Here is an 18,076-nt window from a genome sequence, read left to right on the forward strand (position 1 = left end):
AGGTTTCTTGAGCATCTCCCTCCCAAGACAATCCACTGTCATGATCTGGCCTGAGGAGCGGGCATGTCTGGAGCTCCCCCTCATAGGCCTTCCCCCAGGGGCCTTCTGGAGAGCACCTTCTCAATGAGAAGGGATTGCTAAGGACATGGTGTTCTCGGGCCCAGGTGGTCTCATGAGGAAGACATCTTTAAGCAGGGCAAGTCCATATGAGACAGAGAAAGTTGAAATCAGTCCTTGGGTGAGGGGAAAGGTCTCGGGGTGGTGGGGAGGCCTCAGCAGTGTGTGTTGAGGGTTGGCTCAGAGAGGAGAGATCCAAGAGGGACCCTCAGATGTCCTCAACAGCCTGGCTCTGGGAGATGATGGGAGATTCACCTCCCGGCAGAAGCCCTGGTCCCTCTTGCACCTTGGTGGCACATCCAGCCTCTTGCCAGTGGCTGCAGGACCTGTGCGGGACACCAAGCCCAGCCAGCCACATACCTGCCTTTATGTCTGGGCTGAGTGATGTGAGGAGGCAGAATAGTGGCCTGGTGGCCATGCTCCTCAGTGTCCAGGGGTGACCACAGAGGTCCTCCTGGCCAGCTGCTCCCAGCTCCACTCCTGCCAGTGGTTCTAGCCTCCCTGGTTCCCACTCGTTTCCAAGCCTGGGTTTCTGGGCTTCATAGCAGTTTCTGCGAGCTAGCCTTCCATTACCTTCCATTCCTGTTTAAGTTAGCCTGAGCCAGTTTTTCCTGTTTCCACCCAAGAACCCCAAAGGGTGCAGAGCTGCTAGAAAACACAAGACACTGCTGAACTGGATGGTCCCCAAACTCTGTGTTAAGTGGAAGGAGTGAAAAACACAAGGTACAACCAGGCTGTAAGCCCCCTGAGGGCGGAGGCCCTGTGTGCTCACAGCTGGACCCGGGAGGAGGGCTGTGTCCTATCGGCAGATTTGGAACACCCTGACCCTTGAATAGCTCCACACTGAAAGTCCCCCATGGCTGCCCACTTGTTGGGGGTCACCCTAGGGGGCTTGGCTTCTGCTCTTAAGAGTATCTTCTGTTTGGGGCAGAGAACAGGGTTGATGCCACAGAAAAACAATTGACTCCTCAAGATCAGGAAGGGTGGTGACAGGAGCCAGACAGGCAGGTGTCCTCCAGTGTCCAGGGGCCAGGCTGGCACCCCTCTGAGCCTCTACATCTTGTCTGCTAAAGGAGCTAAGGTAGGAACCGGACAGGGATGCTCTACAGACATCATGGTGATGATCATTAGTAATCATAAATGTTACTAACAGCTACTGATCGAGTTCCTGCTGTGTGGCTGGCCTTTCTCCCAACAACCCTATGTGAAAGGAAGTTATCACCTGCACTTTATCAGTGAGGAAATCCTCTCAGAGACATGATATAACATGCCTAAAGTCACAAAGCTGGCGAGTGGCAAAATCAGGATGGAAAGCCAGGTCTATGTCCTGAACTTTGATCACCAGTCACATTCTCCACAGGCTGTAGCCCTACCTCCTCCGCGAAGCCCACATTGAAAGTCTGAGGCCCCATAGCGCCTCGAACCACCACAGCACTGAGCCCCTGTGTCAATGGTCTCCATCACTTAACCAGACACTCCCTGAGCACCCAATCTGCTCACTGGGGCCCCTCCTGGCTTTGGGAAGACAAGGATAAACACCTTCAAGCACCCAAATTCCATGTCCTCCAGCAACCAGCATGGCTTTATTATTCTCGACTCCTCCCACCACTGGGGATTTTACGCTTAAGTAGATTGCTCTCTGTAGCTCCCAACGCATGCTTCCACCAGAACCCGTATTTACCAGCCAGAATTGATAACCTTTTCACCCATAAGCAGGGAACCCTAATAGTTTTAGCCAGCCTATGAGGACCCCTGAGCAATTTTCATCAGGCTTTTTGATCAACTGAAGCTAGTGTGTTCATGATCCCCTCCCATCAGCTGGAGCGCCAGCAAGACCCAAAGTGAGGAAGTTTCAGCTGAGGCCCCCAGAGGCCCCCAGCATTCTTTAGATGTTGTGACAGGCTTGTTCCCCACCATGTGAATTCTCTAGTGTGTCCTTGTCTGACTATTGGTAACGGTGGTTCGCCTTCTTATTTCATCGTGTGTCGCCAACCTAAGCTTTCCAAATCACCAGTGATACTAACAAAATCTCACATAAGGGTGCTGGGGGCTCAGCCATCAGGACATAAACACCTCTGTGTGCATGGGAGGAGGAGGAGGCAGAGGCGGGCACAGCCTCCCTGGAATGGGTGCCTGGGGCCCCAGGAAGGGGTGCCTTCTTAAAGAGAGCAGAAGACTCACAGTCCTTGCACAAGTCTCAAGTTTATTTGTCCTAAATAAATACAATTTGAGAATATCCATTTCAATACCCCCAAACACCATTTCTTCTCTGAAGAAGCAGCTTAAGATACGGGTGCACAGTTCACAGTGCGTGTTCTCATGGTAGGCTCAGGAGGGTGTTTGTCCTGGCTTGTGTTAGGCTGGTCCTAGCTGGGAAGATGCCTCCAGGTTCCCTTCTCTGTTTGGAGCCTGTACTCAGCCTGAGTTCCCCCAGGACCGCTACGGCCTGTTCCTGCTCCTGGAGCACCTGTCTTCACCGCCTCTCCCCTCTGCAGCCCAAAAGGAGCAGCATTCACGACCATGTGGCCAGCCCTCACAGAAAGCTCTGTCCTCTTACACTGGGTACCACCACAGCCCATTCCCAACTGGCACGGAAAGGGTTGCTCCTGACCCTAGAAGCAGCTCAGCCAGGGCAAGGGGAGAAACTGAGGCACAGCTGGCAAATGGGTGGGAAACACACTCCCTTGAACTGTGCCAGGAGGCTTGGAGCCCCTAGTGAAGGGAGAAAGGGACACTGACCACCCTCCGCCTGTTATCCCCTGGGGTCCTGGCCCACTAGGGAGCAGGAAGAGGGAGAGACCACCCTTTGTCTTCTTTTTGCAGCTCAAAGGTTTGGGTCCACGTTCTCCTGGTCTGAGGCTGCCTCACCATCATTTGGGGACTCCTGGATCAGAACCAGAGATGCCCAGTCATGGGCTTGCGCTGTTCCCCAGGGCTGCAGCCTGAGGGCCAGCATCTCCTTCTTCTTGCCTCTGCCCCTAATAGAGCCAGAAAAGGCTCTGCCACCCCCACCTGAGGGTCCCTTGGCCTTCCCTCTGTCCTAGCTCCCAGGCCGCCCATGGCCACATGGCCCACCATTGGGTGACTCCCTCTTACCAGGCTGAGGCCCCTGCCCCGCCACAGGTTGGCATAGAAGCTCAGCACACGGGGATCACAGCGAACCACCATGGGGTCAAAGTCCAGTACACGCAGGCCCTGCAGGCTGCGGGCCCGGGAAAGGGCCACGTAGGCCTGGCCACTGGCAAACACACGGGCCAGAGAGATCTCCACGCAATCCAGAGACATGCCCTGGGGGATAGAGCGACAGAGCTGGAGCCAGCTCAGCCTCAAATCTCTTGTGCCCAAGAACCTGACCCCACCTTCACCATCCCAGCTACTGTCCCTGGATCTCCTCACCCAGACCAGAGATTCTCGAGGCAGGACAGGCTGACAGCAGATGGGTGTCTGAGTAGGAGGGGGTCCAGGAGACACAGATCCAGGATAAGAGTAGAGGGGTAGAGGTGAAAGGAAAGAGCTCAGGCCTGGGTCAGACAGGCATGGAGATGAATCCCGGCTCTCCCTCTCACTAGCTGTGTGACCTTGGACAAGTTACCTCACCTCTCTGAGGCTTGGTTTCCTCTTCTATAAAACGGGAATGATTATTACATCTATATTTCTTTTTTTTTTTTTTTAAGATTTTATTTATTCATTTTTTTTCCCCCCAAAGCCCCAGTAGATAGTTGTATGTCATAGGTTCACATCCTTCTAGTTGCTGTACGTGGGACCCGGCCTCGCGTTGGACGGAGAAGTGGTGCCTTGGGGCGTGCCCGGGATCCGAACCCGGGCTGCCAGCATCAGAGCGCGCACACTTAACCGCCAAGCCACGGAGCCGGCCCGACATCTATATTTCTTAGAGTTGTTGTACGGATTAAATTTAACGTATCTGGTAGTGACTCAGAAAATAGCAGGGCGGGAGATGACAGAAGGGAAGTACATGTGTCCGAGAAAGGGAGAGGAGGGGGGATGGGAAATGCGCTAAAGAAAGGTTTAATCTACACCTGGTCTGGAACTTTCCATCCAGAGCAAGCTCAACCCCCCAAAAGCCTTTAGGATCCCCGTTTCAACATGCCCCAAGCCTATCCTGTCCCCCCTCTGCCCTGACCTGCCCCTATCCCCCGCACTGGCTGCTCACCTGGCTCTTGTGGATGGAAATTGCCCAAGCCAGCTGGAGGGGCAGCTGCTGCCGGCTGAGGAGCTGGCCCCCAGTGGCCTGCACTGTCCAGCGGTCAGCACGGATGACCTCGGTGACTCCACACAGGAACCGTACCTGGGGCAGCCCTGAGGGAGGCATGGAGAAGTCCGACCTTTCCGCCCTGCTTCAGGGCTCAGAGGCGAGGAGGCCACACCTTTCCGTCCCAGCCTTCTCCTCACAGTCAACCCGGGGCCCTGCTGCAAGCCCAAGCAGTAGGACTGCTCCCTGGTCACTTACCTCTCCCCTCAGCCTCGAACCCCACAACCACTCCTCGGGCACCATTCACCAGGCCCCGGGACACCGCTAAGTTCTTCACCAGCATCACCTGCAAGAGACAGAGAGCTGGAGGCCTGGAGGGCAGCCCGTTCTGACACCTGGCCTCAGCTCCGGCGGTTGTGGCAGTGGTTCTTGGGGGCTGGGGGCTCTCACAGAAGCGCACCGAGTCCTAATCTTTAGCTCAGCCACCAGCCGACTGTGACCCCTGTGGCAAGCTGCTTTATTTCGCCAGGTCTCAATTTCCCCTTGTGTCAAAGGGGAATGACATTTGCTTAGTTTGCCTCAGAAATACGGGGTAAAGAGCAATAAGGTAACAGACATCACAGGGCTTTGCAAGTTACCACATCTGCTATAGGGTACGTGAGGGCCACAATCTTGAGGGAGAGCCCCCAGGTCCTGCCACCCCTCTTCCAACCACATTGTGCCTGCATTTCCCCTTGGGTGCCCTTTGGAACCTGAGGAAAGGCTCCCATTTGGCCCACTGCCAACACTGTGGGAGGAAGGAGGACTCTCACAGTACAGGGTGCAGTACAGAAGACAACTGTGTGGGGTAGGTATTTCACTGCCCGTTTTAGAGATGAGGAAACTGAGCTGCAGCAAGGGAAAGGACTTGTCCAAAGCAATGCTGCTTGGAGCTCCAGGCGTAGGAAGGGGAGGGCCGTGGAAAGCTGAAGACAGGAAAGTGGTGGGAACAGGAGGGAAGGGTTTGCTGTGGTCACAGCTGGGCCCTTTGGCTGTGGAACAGCCTGGGCAGAGGGACAAGGATCAGGGAGGCCCAAGCTCCCAAGGTCTAGGCCCTGATTCCCACACACCTGGGCCCCCAGCTTTAGCTGAAGGAGCTGGCTAACGGGACACTGGGCATCCAGGGTCCGGGCTTGCTCAGGGTCACTGTCCATGGCCTCAAAGCTGTGTACCTCACCTGGGAAAAGAGAGTTGGGCAAACAGATTACAAGTCACTGACTTGTGGCTCAGTTTCCAAAAACACATATTAGACCAGGCCCTGGAGGGAGGTAGTGGGGACAGCTCAGGCCTAGTTGGGGCTTTGGAATCGGGGGCCTGGGTTCAAGTCTCACTTCCAGCATTTACTGGCTGAGTGACCCACTCAGCATTTACTGGCTTGACCCATTCAAGGTCACATCTCTCAAAGTCACAATTACATTTGTAAATGTAAGGGCCTTTATGGCCACAGAAGTTGGGGGCCTAGATATCCAAATGACATCAAGGTCCTGGGCTGCCTGAGGGGCCACACCTGCGGGATGGCTCCTCCCAGCTGGTCTTGGCCAGTCTCCAGCTCCCTGCTCACCTGGTAGCTCCTGCAGCCGCCTCTGATTGGTAAGGGCCACATCATCCTGGTGGGTGCAGAGCCTCGTGGCCACAATCCCATCTCGCCCCACCTTGTGGGCAGCCGTGGCCCGGAGCTGGCGGGTCACTTCATCTGAGCACCTGTGGAGGCTGGGCTGTCAGGGCAGAGCCCACATGAACACCAGAGAAGGCAGGGCTCTGTGGCCCAAGCAGCAGGCCATGGGTCAGGCGTGGGGACTGAAAAGGGACACCAGGGCAAGATTTACTGGTCCCCAGGCTGGTCACCATGTCCCTTCTCCACCTGGACCCCAGACATGGAGAATAAGATTGGGGGTGGTGCTTGGCTGTGATCATGGGCGAGGCGCTCTTCCCTGTGTCTGCCCCCAGGTAGGAGCTAGCCACCTGCCCCCACCATGCCCCACCCCGTCCCAGTGCTCCTGAGGAAGTTGGGTGCAATGAGTGAGCACAGAAGTTTAGAGGACCTAGACAAGGCGTTGACTGACACTCTGTAATGTGGGTAGCCTATAATCAGATTGGTCTCCAAGGTACAATCTTCTAGCCCCTTGCCTACTGCCTTGGGGGAAAAACCTCTAGCCTGTGTTTCTGTTTTCCCCCATCTCAAGCCCTCCTCCACATGGGGAAGTCTGGGTACAGCAGCAACTCAAGTGGGATGAGGGGGAACAACTTGGGACCATCTCTCCCTGCTCTGCCACTCAGCCTTCCTTTTGTCCCCCACGCATGCTGCTGTGTGCTGTGCACCTTCCTCCCTGCCTCCTGTCCCCAGGCCTAGAAAGCCCCTCACCACCACTCCTTCCCCTGTCCATCCCAGTCTGACCTGGCTTTCAAGGCCCAGCTCTGGCCCACATCTTCCACCCTCCTGGCCCCCCACCCACTCCCACATTGGAGTAGTCATAGCATTTCAACCTTTTGTCCTAGTTGGGGTGGGATCATGTGTGCAACCTCCCTGCCCCCACCGAGTGACCCCACAGGCTCTAAGTGTGGAAGGAACTTGGGTTTTAGAGTTAGATCTGGGTTCAAATCCCAGCTTGGCCACTTACTCGCTATGGCTTCACCTCTTTGAACCCCAGTTTCTGCATCTGTGAAATGGGAGTGTTAACATCTCTGAATTCCTCTTGTGTGTTCATCTGCCCACAATTCCCTGAGACCTACTCTGTGCCAGGCCCTGTGCTGGGTGATAGGGACGCAACCCTGGGAGAGGCTGGGTCCCAGCGCTCACGGAGTGACCGTCTCTTATGGGGCCATGAAGCATTTCTCCCCTTTCTCTGGGTCCCTGTGCTCCTCTCTGACCCACACTTGGATCCTCATCCTGTGGCCCCTTCTCTATTCACCAGGGCCCACCTGCCCAGCCTCACAGCTTGCAGCAGAGAGACGAAGGTCTGGTCTGCCTGCCTCCACACCTCGGTCAGCTCCAGGGTCACTGGGACACACCTCCTCCAGCTCTTGGCCTGATGGGAGCAAAGTGGGGGTGTCAGGGAACAGAGCAGACCCCTAAGGGGGGTTGGTGCCAGAGAGTGAGTGGTACCTGGAAGCAGAACTGCGGGGGCTGGGAGCCCTTGGTTACAGGCGGCAGCTGTAGGAAGTCCCCGCAGATGATGAGCTGGATCCCTCCAAATGGCTTGTTCTGCTGCCGGACAGCTCTGGAGAGGATCATGGGGTGCTTTAGGGGCTGGAGTGGGCAGGTTCCAGATGGAAGACCACCAGAAGCCAGCCCCCACTTACTGCCCACACTGTACAAACTGACCTGGCTACGGCCTCCAGCTTGTCAAACAGGTCTGCCTCCACCATGGAGATCTCGTCAATGACTAGCCGCTGACAGTTCAGCCACCCCTGCCGCACACCTGGCCTCTGGGCCAGGGCCACACATTGCGCGAGGGAAGCCTGGCCTGAACCAATGCCTGTGAATGACACTATTCAGTCTGGGCTAAGACCCTGGCCCTGTCTCAACCCTGACCTCCCCGCCTCCCTCCTTTCCCACAGGCCTAGCTTGCTCCCAGCTCAAGGCCCAGGGGCTCTCACTTACCTGCAAAGGCATGGAGGGTAGTACCCCCAATGTGGCAGGCTGCCACCCCAGTGCTGGCAGTGGCCACAGTGCCTATGGGAGGCAGTGAGCCCAGGATTCTCTTCAGCAGATAAGACTTCCCTGTCCCTAGGCAGAGGGCAAAGTCAGGGCCAGCTCTCCTCCACCCCACCCTACCACTGTTCTCTCCACCCCCACTCTGCCCCCCACTACCTGCACTCCCAGTGAAGAAGACGCTCTGGCCTTTCAGGACAACTCTCAGCACAGCAGCCTGTTCCTCAGAGAGCTGTGGTTTGGTGGGGGGCAAGCTCAGCCTCTTCACGGGCAGGGGCCACCTTGGGGCTTCCTGGGGGGATAGGACTGTCTCAGGGCCTCCCCCACGCCCAGGGCATTGCCCCTCCCTTCCTGGCCTGGGTGCAATGCTAGGCCTGGTAGCCCTTTGTGCTCTGCTGACTTCACTCCTTGGAGTCCTAGGGCAGCCTCTGTTCACCTGGAGATCTTGCCAGTAACTATTGGGGTCCAGGGCTCTCCTTGGGAAGGGACCAAGGCTGGGTCTCCACTGACGCCTGGTGCCTTGAAGACCCCAGTGTGTGGGTCTGGATTCTCCCTCAGCTCCCTTCCCTGGTTCCCTGACTCACCTCTCACCCATCTTTCCTTCTCATTTCTCTTCCTGTCTCAAACCTGTCTCTCTCACCTCAAAACACCCAAGCAAAACCCTGCCTAACCTGGGCCCCTTCTTGCCCCATCTCCACCTTCTCACCAGCTTAGCCTCAAACCCCTGTGGTCTGCGATCCATCTGCCCCAGTTCCAAACACTGTCAAACCCACCAGACTTTGTCTCCCCATCTAATTGGACCTGTTGGCTGCCTCTGACACTGCTGACCCCTTCCTTCTCACCAAAAACTCCTCTCCTTCTCCAGGGAGACTACATTCCTACTTTTCTTCTGAAGTCTCCTTCTCTGCTTTCTCTTTTAACGTGGCCTGGGCCCCCTTTTCCTATTCTTGCTTACCCAGTCTCAGGGGTTGTACTATGAGAAACACAGGCACAATTCCCACATCCCTGTCCTACTCAGAAGTCTGATGGGCCTCTCCTGAGATAACCCGCAGCCCCCTCAAATACCACCACCATCTTCCCCCCAAACTTGGGCCTTCTCAGTCTCTTCCATCTAGGTGGCACATCCACTCCCCAAGGCGTCGCCCCTTTCCTGTCCTCACCGTGCTGGGCTCAGCCCCCGCCGGGGGCTCTGTCGTGGGCTGCTTCGCGGGCGTGGTGTCCGGGACCCGGTTGGCCGCCGCGCGCCGAAGCTCCTCGGGCTGCACGGGGCTGATGGTAACGAAATCGCGGGGTCGCGGGCCAAGCAGCTGCGTGCGTGCGGAGGCCGGCGGGGGACCTGGGGCCGCTGCCAGCTTGAGGCGCAGCGTGCGCAGGAAGCGGCGCAGGCGGTCCGGGGGGCAGTCGGAGAGCAGCAGCTGCACGGCGCCCGCCCGGGGAGCACCGTCGGCCGGGAGCCTCAGAGTGCTGCGCCCGGCCGTGGCGAAGCGCGTGAAGAGGCGCGCGGCGCGCAGGGGGAAGCAGCGCGGCCGCCCCGCGGGCCCGGGCGCCTGCAGCCGCAGCATCAACTCGCGGCGCTCGTTACGACCCAGGCTCAGCTCCGCCGTGCGTAGGGCCTGGCGCCTTCGCGGCTGCCCGCCCGGGCTCAGCTCCTCCACAGCCACGCGGCACCGCAGCTCCGCGTCCTCACATTCCGCTGCCGCTGCCTGCGCGCCCAACAGCATGGCCACCGCCTCTCCAGGTCTGCAAGGACCAGAGCACAGGGGTCACCGGGACTCAGGGGACATAACAGGTGGTATAGAGGCCGTGACGGGGAGCTGGGTCAAGGCTTCACGGGGTCGCCGAGGCTGTCACTGGTAACACAAAGAGGTAACACACAGAGACGGCAAAAGGGCCTGGAGCCAACCGGAAATTCACTTAGAAATTACTCTCCTACACAGTCATTTGCAGAGCGGCGTTAAATGCACCCCGGATTGCGGACCCCTGGTTGTCCTGCAAGGGACGCAGAAGACGGGCGCCCCTGAACAGAAAAGAAGCCTGCTTCCAAGAGACCCAGGGCGGGCACGGGAATCCTGAGTCGCCTCCCCGGAAGCAGAGGAATCTCACGTGGGGAGATGAGCAGGAGACTGACACTGAACAAGCACCTTCTGTCTTGCAGGTACGTCCACTGGTTTATGTGCAGCCAGGCAGGTCTCGCTATTTCCCGTGTACAGAAATGAAAACAGGCTGGGAGAGGCCACAACGGCTGGCAAGAGTCAGGGCTAGTGTGATTCCGAAGCCCTGGCGCTGCCCATCTCCGAGGTGGGGAAGGGGTAGAGAATATTTGGCTAGGGAAATCCCAGAGGGGCCCAGGAATCCCTGCTCCCTCCATCTGAGCCACTCGTCTGCACCCTCCCGGCAGGGACCCTTGAAGAAGCAGTCCCTGGACACTCACTTGCGCCGGCACTCTGACAAACAAACTGAACGGAGCCAACCTGCTAGCGAAGTTCGGGCACTAGGAACTTTCAAATACTAGGAGTAGAGAATCACCCTATCACGGGCTGGATCTTTAAATTCCCCAGCCAATCAGAGGTAGGGGCGTGACAATGGGCGTGTCTTTCGTTGGGGTTCTGCTCCGCGAGCTTGGGCTGTACCAATCGCACGCCGGGGGAAGGAGGCTTACGGTGGAGGCCGAGCATACCAAGTCGCATGGAAGAGTGGATGCGGTGCAAGAGGGCAGAGGGCTGCAACTGATCGCGCGTGGTGTCGCGTCACCCAACGCGGCTCTGAAGATTTATTTTCATAGCCATTCCTCCAACACGCTCCCTCTCCCCTCTAGCCTTCACAGAGCGACTGAACTTGGCCTAGGAGAAGAGCTACCTCTGATCCCTCCCACCCCTGTTTCCACTCGGAGGATCATTGCCTACTCCTGGGCAGACCACCCAAGGCCTGCCGTTTCCGCTGCCCCCGCCCCCGCCCCCCAACTCTTTCCACCTTTCTCTGCCTTCGTAAGGGTCATTTTACGCATTTGTCTTTCCCACCCGGCTGAGAGTGCAAAACAAGGGTGTGAACCCTTGTCTTCAGGGAATTCTCTCTCTTGTTGCACTGGATGCTTGGGGAATTTATTTTTTGGTTGTCTTTTTTTCCCTCATTGAAGCTTGGAATTACCTAGCTGGAAGGGATCTTACAGGTGAGTCTAGCCCCCTTATTTACTGAATTGCCTTCATATTGCCAGTGAGGAAACCAAGGCTCCACGAGGTTTTACCAAAGGTAAAACTTTGGTAGTTTGTAGATAGCACAACAAAGCCTTGAAGCCAAGTCTAACCGGCCTAAGCCCCTGTGTGTTTCACTCCTACGCCACACTGTTCACAGGTGACTGGTCTTCATGAGGGTAGTCCAAGCCTGGACTCTCAGCTCCTCACAGCCACTGCAATGCCCCAGCCCAGTCGGTTAGATGTTACCTAGCAAGTTTCCTTAATGTCTCAAGCCTTTGTTTCCTCATACATAATAATGGGAGAAAGATGAAAATGTGATGATTGCACAACTCTGTGACTATACTAAAAAACATTGAATTGTTTGCTTTAAGTGGGTAAATTGTATGGTTTGTGAATTATATCTCAATAAAACTGTTAGGAAAAAATCATGAGAAGAATTTTCCTCTTCAGTGTTGTCTTGACATATGAGTACTAGTGGCTTGGTTATTACATTAAGGAAAAATTTCGAAGTCACTGTGGTAGGCAGAAAAATGCCCTCCCTAAGATGTCCACGTCCTAATCCCCAGAAACTTATGAATATGTTACCTTACATGGCAAAAGGGACTTTGCAGGTGTGATAAATTAAGGATCTTGAGATGCGGAGATTATCCTGGATTGTCTGGGTGGGCCCAATGGAATCATAAGGGTTCTTATAAGGGCAAGACGGAGGCAAGAGATTCAGAGAGGGAGATGTGATGAAGAAAGCGAAGAGGGGTGTGTGTGTGTTTGTGTGTGTGTCTGAGAGAGAGAGAGATTTAAAGATGTTACTGCTGCCTTTAAAGATGGAGAGAAGGGTCACAAGCCAAGCCAAAGAATACAGAAGGCTTCTAGAAGCTGGAAAAGGCAAGGAAGTGGGTTGCCTCCCTAGAGTCTCCAGAAGGAACGTAGTTCTTGATTTTAGCCCAGTAAGACGCATTTCAGACCTCCAGAACTGCAAGATAATAAATTTGTGTTGTTTTAAGCCACCAAATTTGTGGTAATTTGTTACAGCAGCAACAGCAATAAGAAACAAATACAGTCATACAGCTAGAAAGTGCAAGAGCTAGGATTATGAACCCAGGTCTGTGTGTTTCCAAAGCTTGTATTCTCTCTTCCCACTATCCTCTGCTCCAAGTGGGGCTAGCACACTCACACATCCTGTTCCCTGCCCCTTCTCTCTGTGCAGTACCCCAGACTGCCTCTAGAGAAGGCACAGAGACTTCCACATAGATTTTCCCCCAACATTTTTTTTCTTTTGGTTTTCAAAATTTTTAAATTGTAAAATACACAACATAAAAATAGTCAAAATGGTAAATTTTAAGTGTACAATTCATTGCCATTAAGTACATTCAAATGTTGTATAACCACCACCACCACTATATTTCCAGAAAATTTTCATCATCCCAAACAGAAACTTTGTACCCATTAGACAACAATTCCCCATTCCTCTCTCCTCTCAGCCCCTAGTACCCTCAACATTTTATTCTGAAAATATTCCAACATATACAGAAAGGTTGAAAGAATTTTACAGTGAACACCCATATACCTACCACCAAGATTCTACAATAAATATTTTGCTGTATTTGTTTTATCACATCTAACCATCTATCCATCCCTCTATTCATCAACCCATCTTTTTGTTATGCATTTCAAAGTTGCAAACAACAGTACATTGCACTTCTAAACACTTCAAAATACATAGCATTAACTAGAGTTTATGCTTACCTTTTTTTTTTATAATTTTATTTGTTTATTTTTCCCCCAAAGCCCCAGTAGATAGTTGTATGTCATAGCTGCACGTCCTTCTAGTTGCTGTATGTGGGACGCGGCCTCAGCATGGCCGGAGAAGCGGTGCGTCGGAGCGTGCCCGGGATCCGAACCCCGGGCCGCCAGTAGCAGAGCGCAAGCACTTAACCGCTAAGCCACCGGGCTGGCCCATATGCTTACCTTTTTAATGTAAACTTTACATATAGTGAAATGCACAAACCTTACACTTATCGTTAGAGGAGTTTTGACAAATGTGTATACCTATGCAGCCCAAACCCTTATGAGGATATAGAACTGCACTGTCCAATAGGGTAGTCACTAGCCACATGGGGCTAATTTTAAATTTAAAGTAATTAAAGTTAAATTAAAATAAAAATTCAGTTTTTCAGTCGCACTGGCCACACTTCGTGTTCAGTAGTCACATGTGGCTACTGGCTACCCTATTGGACCACACAGATATAGGACATTTACTTCATTGCACAAAGTTCTAGGAACATTAACATCACCTAGAAAGTTCCTCATGCCCCTTTCCAGTCAATCCCTACCTTCAATCCTCAGGCAACCCCTGTTTTGATTTTGTTTTCACCATTGATTTTAGCTTATTCTAGAACTTCTTATAAATGGAATTATACAATATTCTTGTGTGAACCAGCTTCTTTCACTCAGCATAATGATTTTGAGATTCATCCGTGTTGCTACGTGTATCAGTGGGTTGGTTGCTTTTTATTGCTGAGTAGTATTCCATTGTATGCGTATACTACAGTTTATCCATGTTCCTGTTGATGGATATCTAGGCTTTCTGTGGATTTATGCTTTAATTTTTTTTGAATAAATACCTAGGTGAGAAATTGCTGGGTCATAGAGTAGGTTTATATTTAGTTATATATGAAGCTACCAGAGCTTTCTCCAAAGTGGCTGTATGCCCACCCAGGTTTTTGTACGAACAACAGCGAGTCCTTGTAAGTAAAGGAATCGAAGGAATAGTTAGATACTGCCTCCTAGTGGATTAACGGTCCTCAGGCTCCGCCCTCCTCCCCGCCCCAGCGCTGCCGGCCCGGGAGCTGGATCCTGATTGGCCGGTGGAGGAGAGAGGCGGAGCCAGAGGGGCTTCGCACTCCTGGGGCTGGACTTCCTCCGTCTGGGCTTTGGGCAGTCTTCGCATCCGCTCGGTGCTCTTGCTCGCTGCTGCCGCCGCGGGGTCAATTCCGAGTGAAGGGCAACACTGCTCTGCGATCTCCTCGCCTAACCCAAAGCCTGGTTTTGACGCAAGCTCTCTGGAGGAACGGGTTTTCTTCATTATGCAATTTCCTCCTCGAGAACTCTTTCCATACGTTTTATCTGCTCTTTCTCACTGGTGGTCTCAGTCCAGTTCCCGGCTCATTAATACGACATCAGCACAGAACTGGGCGGTTTACAAAGTGAATTTTCCGCGTTATCTCATTTGATACTTAAAAGAGGCCCTCCCCTCCACCTTAAGGTCCTATTTCTCCAAGCTTTTGCCCGCCCTCCTTTACAGCCCTAAGCTTAGAAGGACAGCCTTGTAGAGGAGCTGAAAGGGTGTTTCACGGTCTTCCAGCTTCCAGAGCACGACTTCACCTCGCATTGCTTCACCACTGCGTAGCGGTCACTCATTTTATTGAACCTCTGGTACAGGTGATCCTCCCTCCTTGAAATCCTCTCTTCTCTGAACTTCCACAACACACTCCGCTCGTTTCTTCCTACATTTTGGCTGCTCCTCGTAGGTCTCCTTTGCTAACCCTTTTTCCTCAACCAGATCTCTCAGTGTAGGAGGGCTTTATCTTTTTTTTTTTCTTTCTTTCTATCTTTTCGAGTCCCATGGTTTAATTATCAGCTACATGCTGATTCCCAAAATTATATCTCCAGCGTGTCCTTCTCCCCTGAACTGCAGACTCTAGCTCCATTTGCCCTCCTAATATCTCCACACAGATGCCTAGCAGGCATGTCAAACTGACTTTTTCCAAAATAGAACTTTTAATTTTCTTCTCCAATACCATATAAACCTGTTTTTCTCCTGTCTTCATCATTTCAGTAAATGGCACCACTATTTTTGGCTCAACTTAAAAACCTACACCATATCCTTGATTCCTTCTTCCCCTACCACATCCAATCTACCATGGAAACCTGTTGTTTCTGCTTCCAAAATGTATTTTGAATCTATTTACTTCTCTCCACCCCTACCCCACACCCTAGAGTTAGCAGCCTGTCACCTCTCCCCTAGATTATAGCAGTAGTCTCCTAATCTCACATCGTTTTCCAAACAGCAGCAGGTGGGATCTTTTCAAACATATAAATCCGATTTTGCTACTGCTCTAGTTAAAAACCTTCAGTGCTGGGCCGGCTCCGTGGCTTGGCGGTTAGGTGCGCGCGCTCTGATGCTGGCGGCCCGGGGTTCGGATCCCGGGCACGCCCCAAGGCACCACTTCTCCGTCCAACCCGGGGCTGAGTCCCACGTATAGCAACTAGAAGGAGGCGAGCCTATGGCATACAACTATCTACTGGGGCTTTGGGGGGAAAAAAATGAATAAATAAAATCTTTAAAAAAAAAAAAAAAAAAACCTTCAGTGCCTCCTTAGGCTATTCCTCCTAGAATAAAACCCTCAGTCCTTACCATAGCCTGAGGCCAACTCCCTCCCTTCCTTTCACTGTGACCTCAAGTCTCCCACTTTCTCCCTGACTCACTATGCTTCTGTCACACTGGCCTCCTTGGTGTTACTTGAACACCAAAGCCCTTTCCAATGCCAAGGTCTTTGCCCTTGCTCTTTCCTCTGCATGAAATACTTTCTCCCTTCCACGCTGCCTCTTTTTGTGGCTCTCTTTTTTTTTCATCTTTCAGGGCTCAGCTGAAATATCCACTCTGCAGAAAAGTTTTCCCCCACCACACACACCATATCTAAAATGGACTTCCCAGTTACTATTTTATTACCCTGTCTATTTCCCCTAGAGAACTTACAACTACTCCTACTGTTCCTCAGCTCTCCAAGCAGGGCGTGGATCTGTGTGGCCTGGTCACACAATGATTCCAAACCCGGTTATTTAGTAGAGAGCATGGACTCTGGAGTCAGGCAAGGTTTGAATCCTTGCGCCACCACTTACCAGTCAAGTGGGGACCTTAAACAGGTCCAAGCCTCAGATTCTTCATCTGTAAAATGAGGATAACAATCATATCTATTTCATGGATGCGTACCTACTTTTGTGAGGATTAAATGAGATACATGTGAAGAGTTTAGTACAGTGAGCAGATAACAGAGGCTCCTTAAATTCTTTTGAGTAAATAGATAAATGCCAGGATGAAGTATTGGAAAGCACCCCACTTAAGAGGCACTCAATAAGCTTTGTGGATTAAATGCCTTATGCAAAACAGACTCCATGTGTTAGGTGCACATGCAAAACAGACTTCATCACTTCCACAGCCCAAAACTTTCAATGACTTCCCATTGCCCTGAGGTTAAAATGTGGTCTCTTCCACACGGCCTTCAAGGTCCTCTCTACACTGAGCTCTGTCTGCTTCTCCAGCCTGGCCTCCCTACACACATACACTATACTGTTTCATGCCTCTATGCCATTGCTCACACTGCCCCTCTGCCTAGAATGCCAGTCCTGCTCCTTTGTCCTGGTTTTGGTACCCTTCCTCTGCGCATTTACCCTCACATTTAACACATGGTTTTCTCATCTGTTTACATGCCTTTCTCTCCTCATAGAGGACAGGGACCCTGGGTCCTGCCATTATCTTCCAGTTATCAATGTAGGGCCTGACAAACAATCAAGGCAAATAAAATATTTGTGTTGAATGAATGCATGTGGTGTAGAGGCAACAACCAGAGGGCCAGCATGGGCTGGATGAGGAAACTGAGGCCAAGGTGGTTATCAGTGGCTCACTCCCAAAAGTGACAGAGCTGGCTAGGTATCAAAACGACCTCACTCTCATCCCCACCATGAGCTGCTTTTGTGCAACAACATGAATTCCCCAGGGTCTCTGGTCTGCAGGTGGAATCTGAGTTTCCAGATACAGGACCTTCTGAGTCCTCAGGCACAGGGTGCAACGGCTGCACAGTTCTGCAGACTGAGAGAATAAAACCATGTGTTGGCTGCAAGAGGTTGCCACATACACTGACTTTCTCAGATCCTCAGGCTGGATTTTCTTCCTCCCTTTAGATAAAGGAACCCAGGCCCAGGCATGAGGAAAAAGTTCACCCCCATCTTCTTCCCCCTTGGCCCTGGGGTCCCAGGCTGCCCTTTTCCTTGCAGAGCTGGAAGTGGCTTGGGAGCCTGAGGGCCAGCAGAAGGCAGTGAAAGGGGAGCTCCCTCAACTGGTACAGCTGCTGCTATGGCAGCCAGAGCAGAAGGAGGTCACCATTGATCCCACACGCACTTAATTCTTCCTGCTGAGGTATGGGGCAGGGTTGACCCAGAGAGCTAAGGGGGAAGAGGTGGAGGGGGGACAGCGCTGGGGCTGGGATGTAGCAGTTATTTTCTCTCTGGGCCTCTGTCTCTCTAAGTGTAAAATGAAGGCACAAGGTGTAACTAACACCATTTTCTGCTAGTCCCTACACTTCACTCCCCAGCAAGGTTGTCAAGGCTGCTAGATCACCGCTGGATGGGGGATGGGGAGCGGGAGGTGGCCCTGAGATATAGGAACCAGAGAGGCCAGGAGAACACTGCATCTGGGGACCCCTGAGAGCCCGGGGCAGACTCCTTCCCCCAAAGAGACCCCGGAATCCAGACTCCCAGCCCCAGGTCTTCCCGTTGTACTAGTCTCTGGACGGGTTAGAGCTCCAAGCCCCGCCCGGCCAGGAGGTTCCAGGGAGAAGAGGACCAGGTCGTCGCCACTGCCCTGGCTTCGGGGAGGAAAGAAAAGGAGCCTCTTGGTACCCCCATCTCTGGGCCGTCCAGGGCGGCTTGGCTCAGTCTGGCATCCCAGCCCACTCGGGTCAGGAGACCTCAAAGGTACAAGCAGCCAGCGCCTCGGGGGCTCGCTCGGTCCTGCCCCACCCCGGCCCCGCCCTCCGGCCCCGCCCACGTCCCTCGCCCCCGCCTCTGGCCGGAAACCCCCTCCCCCTGCCC

At 53.2% G+C, this 18,076-nt stretch overlaps 1 protein-coding gene and 1 long non-coding RNA gene across 5 annotated transcripts; one reads left to right on the forward strand and one right to left on the reverse strand.

Annotated features, from left to right (window-relative positions):
* Positions 1-2,300: 2,300 nt before the first annotated feature.
* On the reverse strand, positions 2,301-10,517 carry PIF1 (PIF1 5'-to-3' DNA helicase). 4 transcript variants are annotated; one of them, XM_087428488.1, is made up of 13 exons: positions 10,160-10,386; positions 9,179-9,758; positions 8,178-8,310; positions 7,968-8,093; positions 7,689-7,842; positions 7,470-7,584; positions 7,286-7,392; positions 5,928-6,067; positions 5,437-5,543; positions 4,586-4,673; positions 4,289-4,434; positions 3,214-3,405; positions 2,301-2,606 (listed from the first exon to the last, which is right to left on the reverse strand). In XM_087428488.1, exons 1-13 carry the CDS (start codon positions 10,384-10,386, stop codon positions 2,484-2,486), a joined length of 2,238 nt encoding a protein of 745 aa, XP_087284614.1. In that variant the 3' UTR covers positions 2,301-2,483. The 4 variants fall into 4 exon arrangements, with proteins under 4 accessions (XP_087284614.1, XP_004421747.2, XP_087284622.1 ...); XM_004421690.2 differs by having other exon boundaries at positions 2,462-3,001; XM_087428496.1 differs by lacking the exon at positions 10,160-10,386 and adding an exon at positions 10,450-10,517 and having other exon boundaries at positions 2,462-3,405.
* Positions 10,451-18,006, forward strand: LOC147917579 (uncharacterized). The gene is made up of 3 exons (XR_015551527.1): positions 10,451-11,184; positions 17,242-17,402; positions 17,768-18,006. It is a non-coding gene; the product is annotated as an uncharacterized LOC147917579 (long non-coding RNA).
* The last annotated feature ends 70 nt before the right edge of the window (positions 18,007-18,076 follow it).

Source organism: Ceratotherium simum, chromosome 3, assembly GCF_057802395.1.
Source record: "Ceratotherium simum simum isolate JZ-2026a chromosome 3, ASM5780239v1, whole genome shotgun sequence".
Lineage (NCBI taxonomy): Eukaryota > Metazoa > Chordata > Mammalia > Perissodactyla > Rhinocerotidae > Ceratotherium > Ceratotherium simum.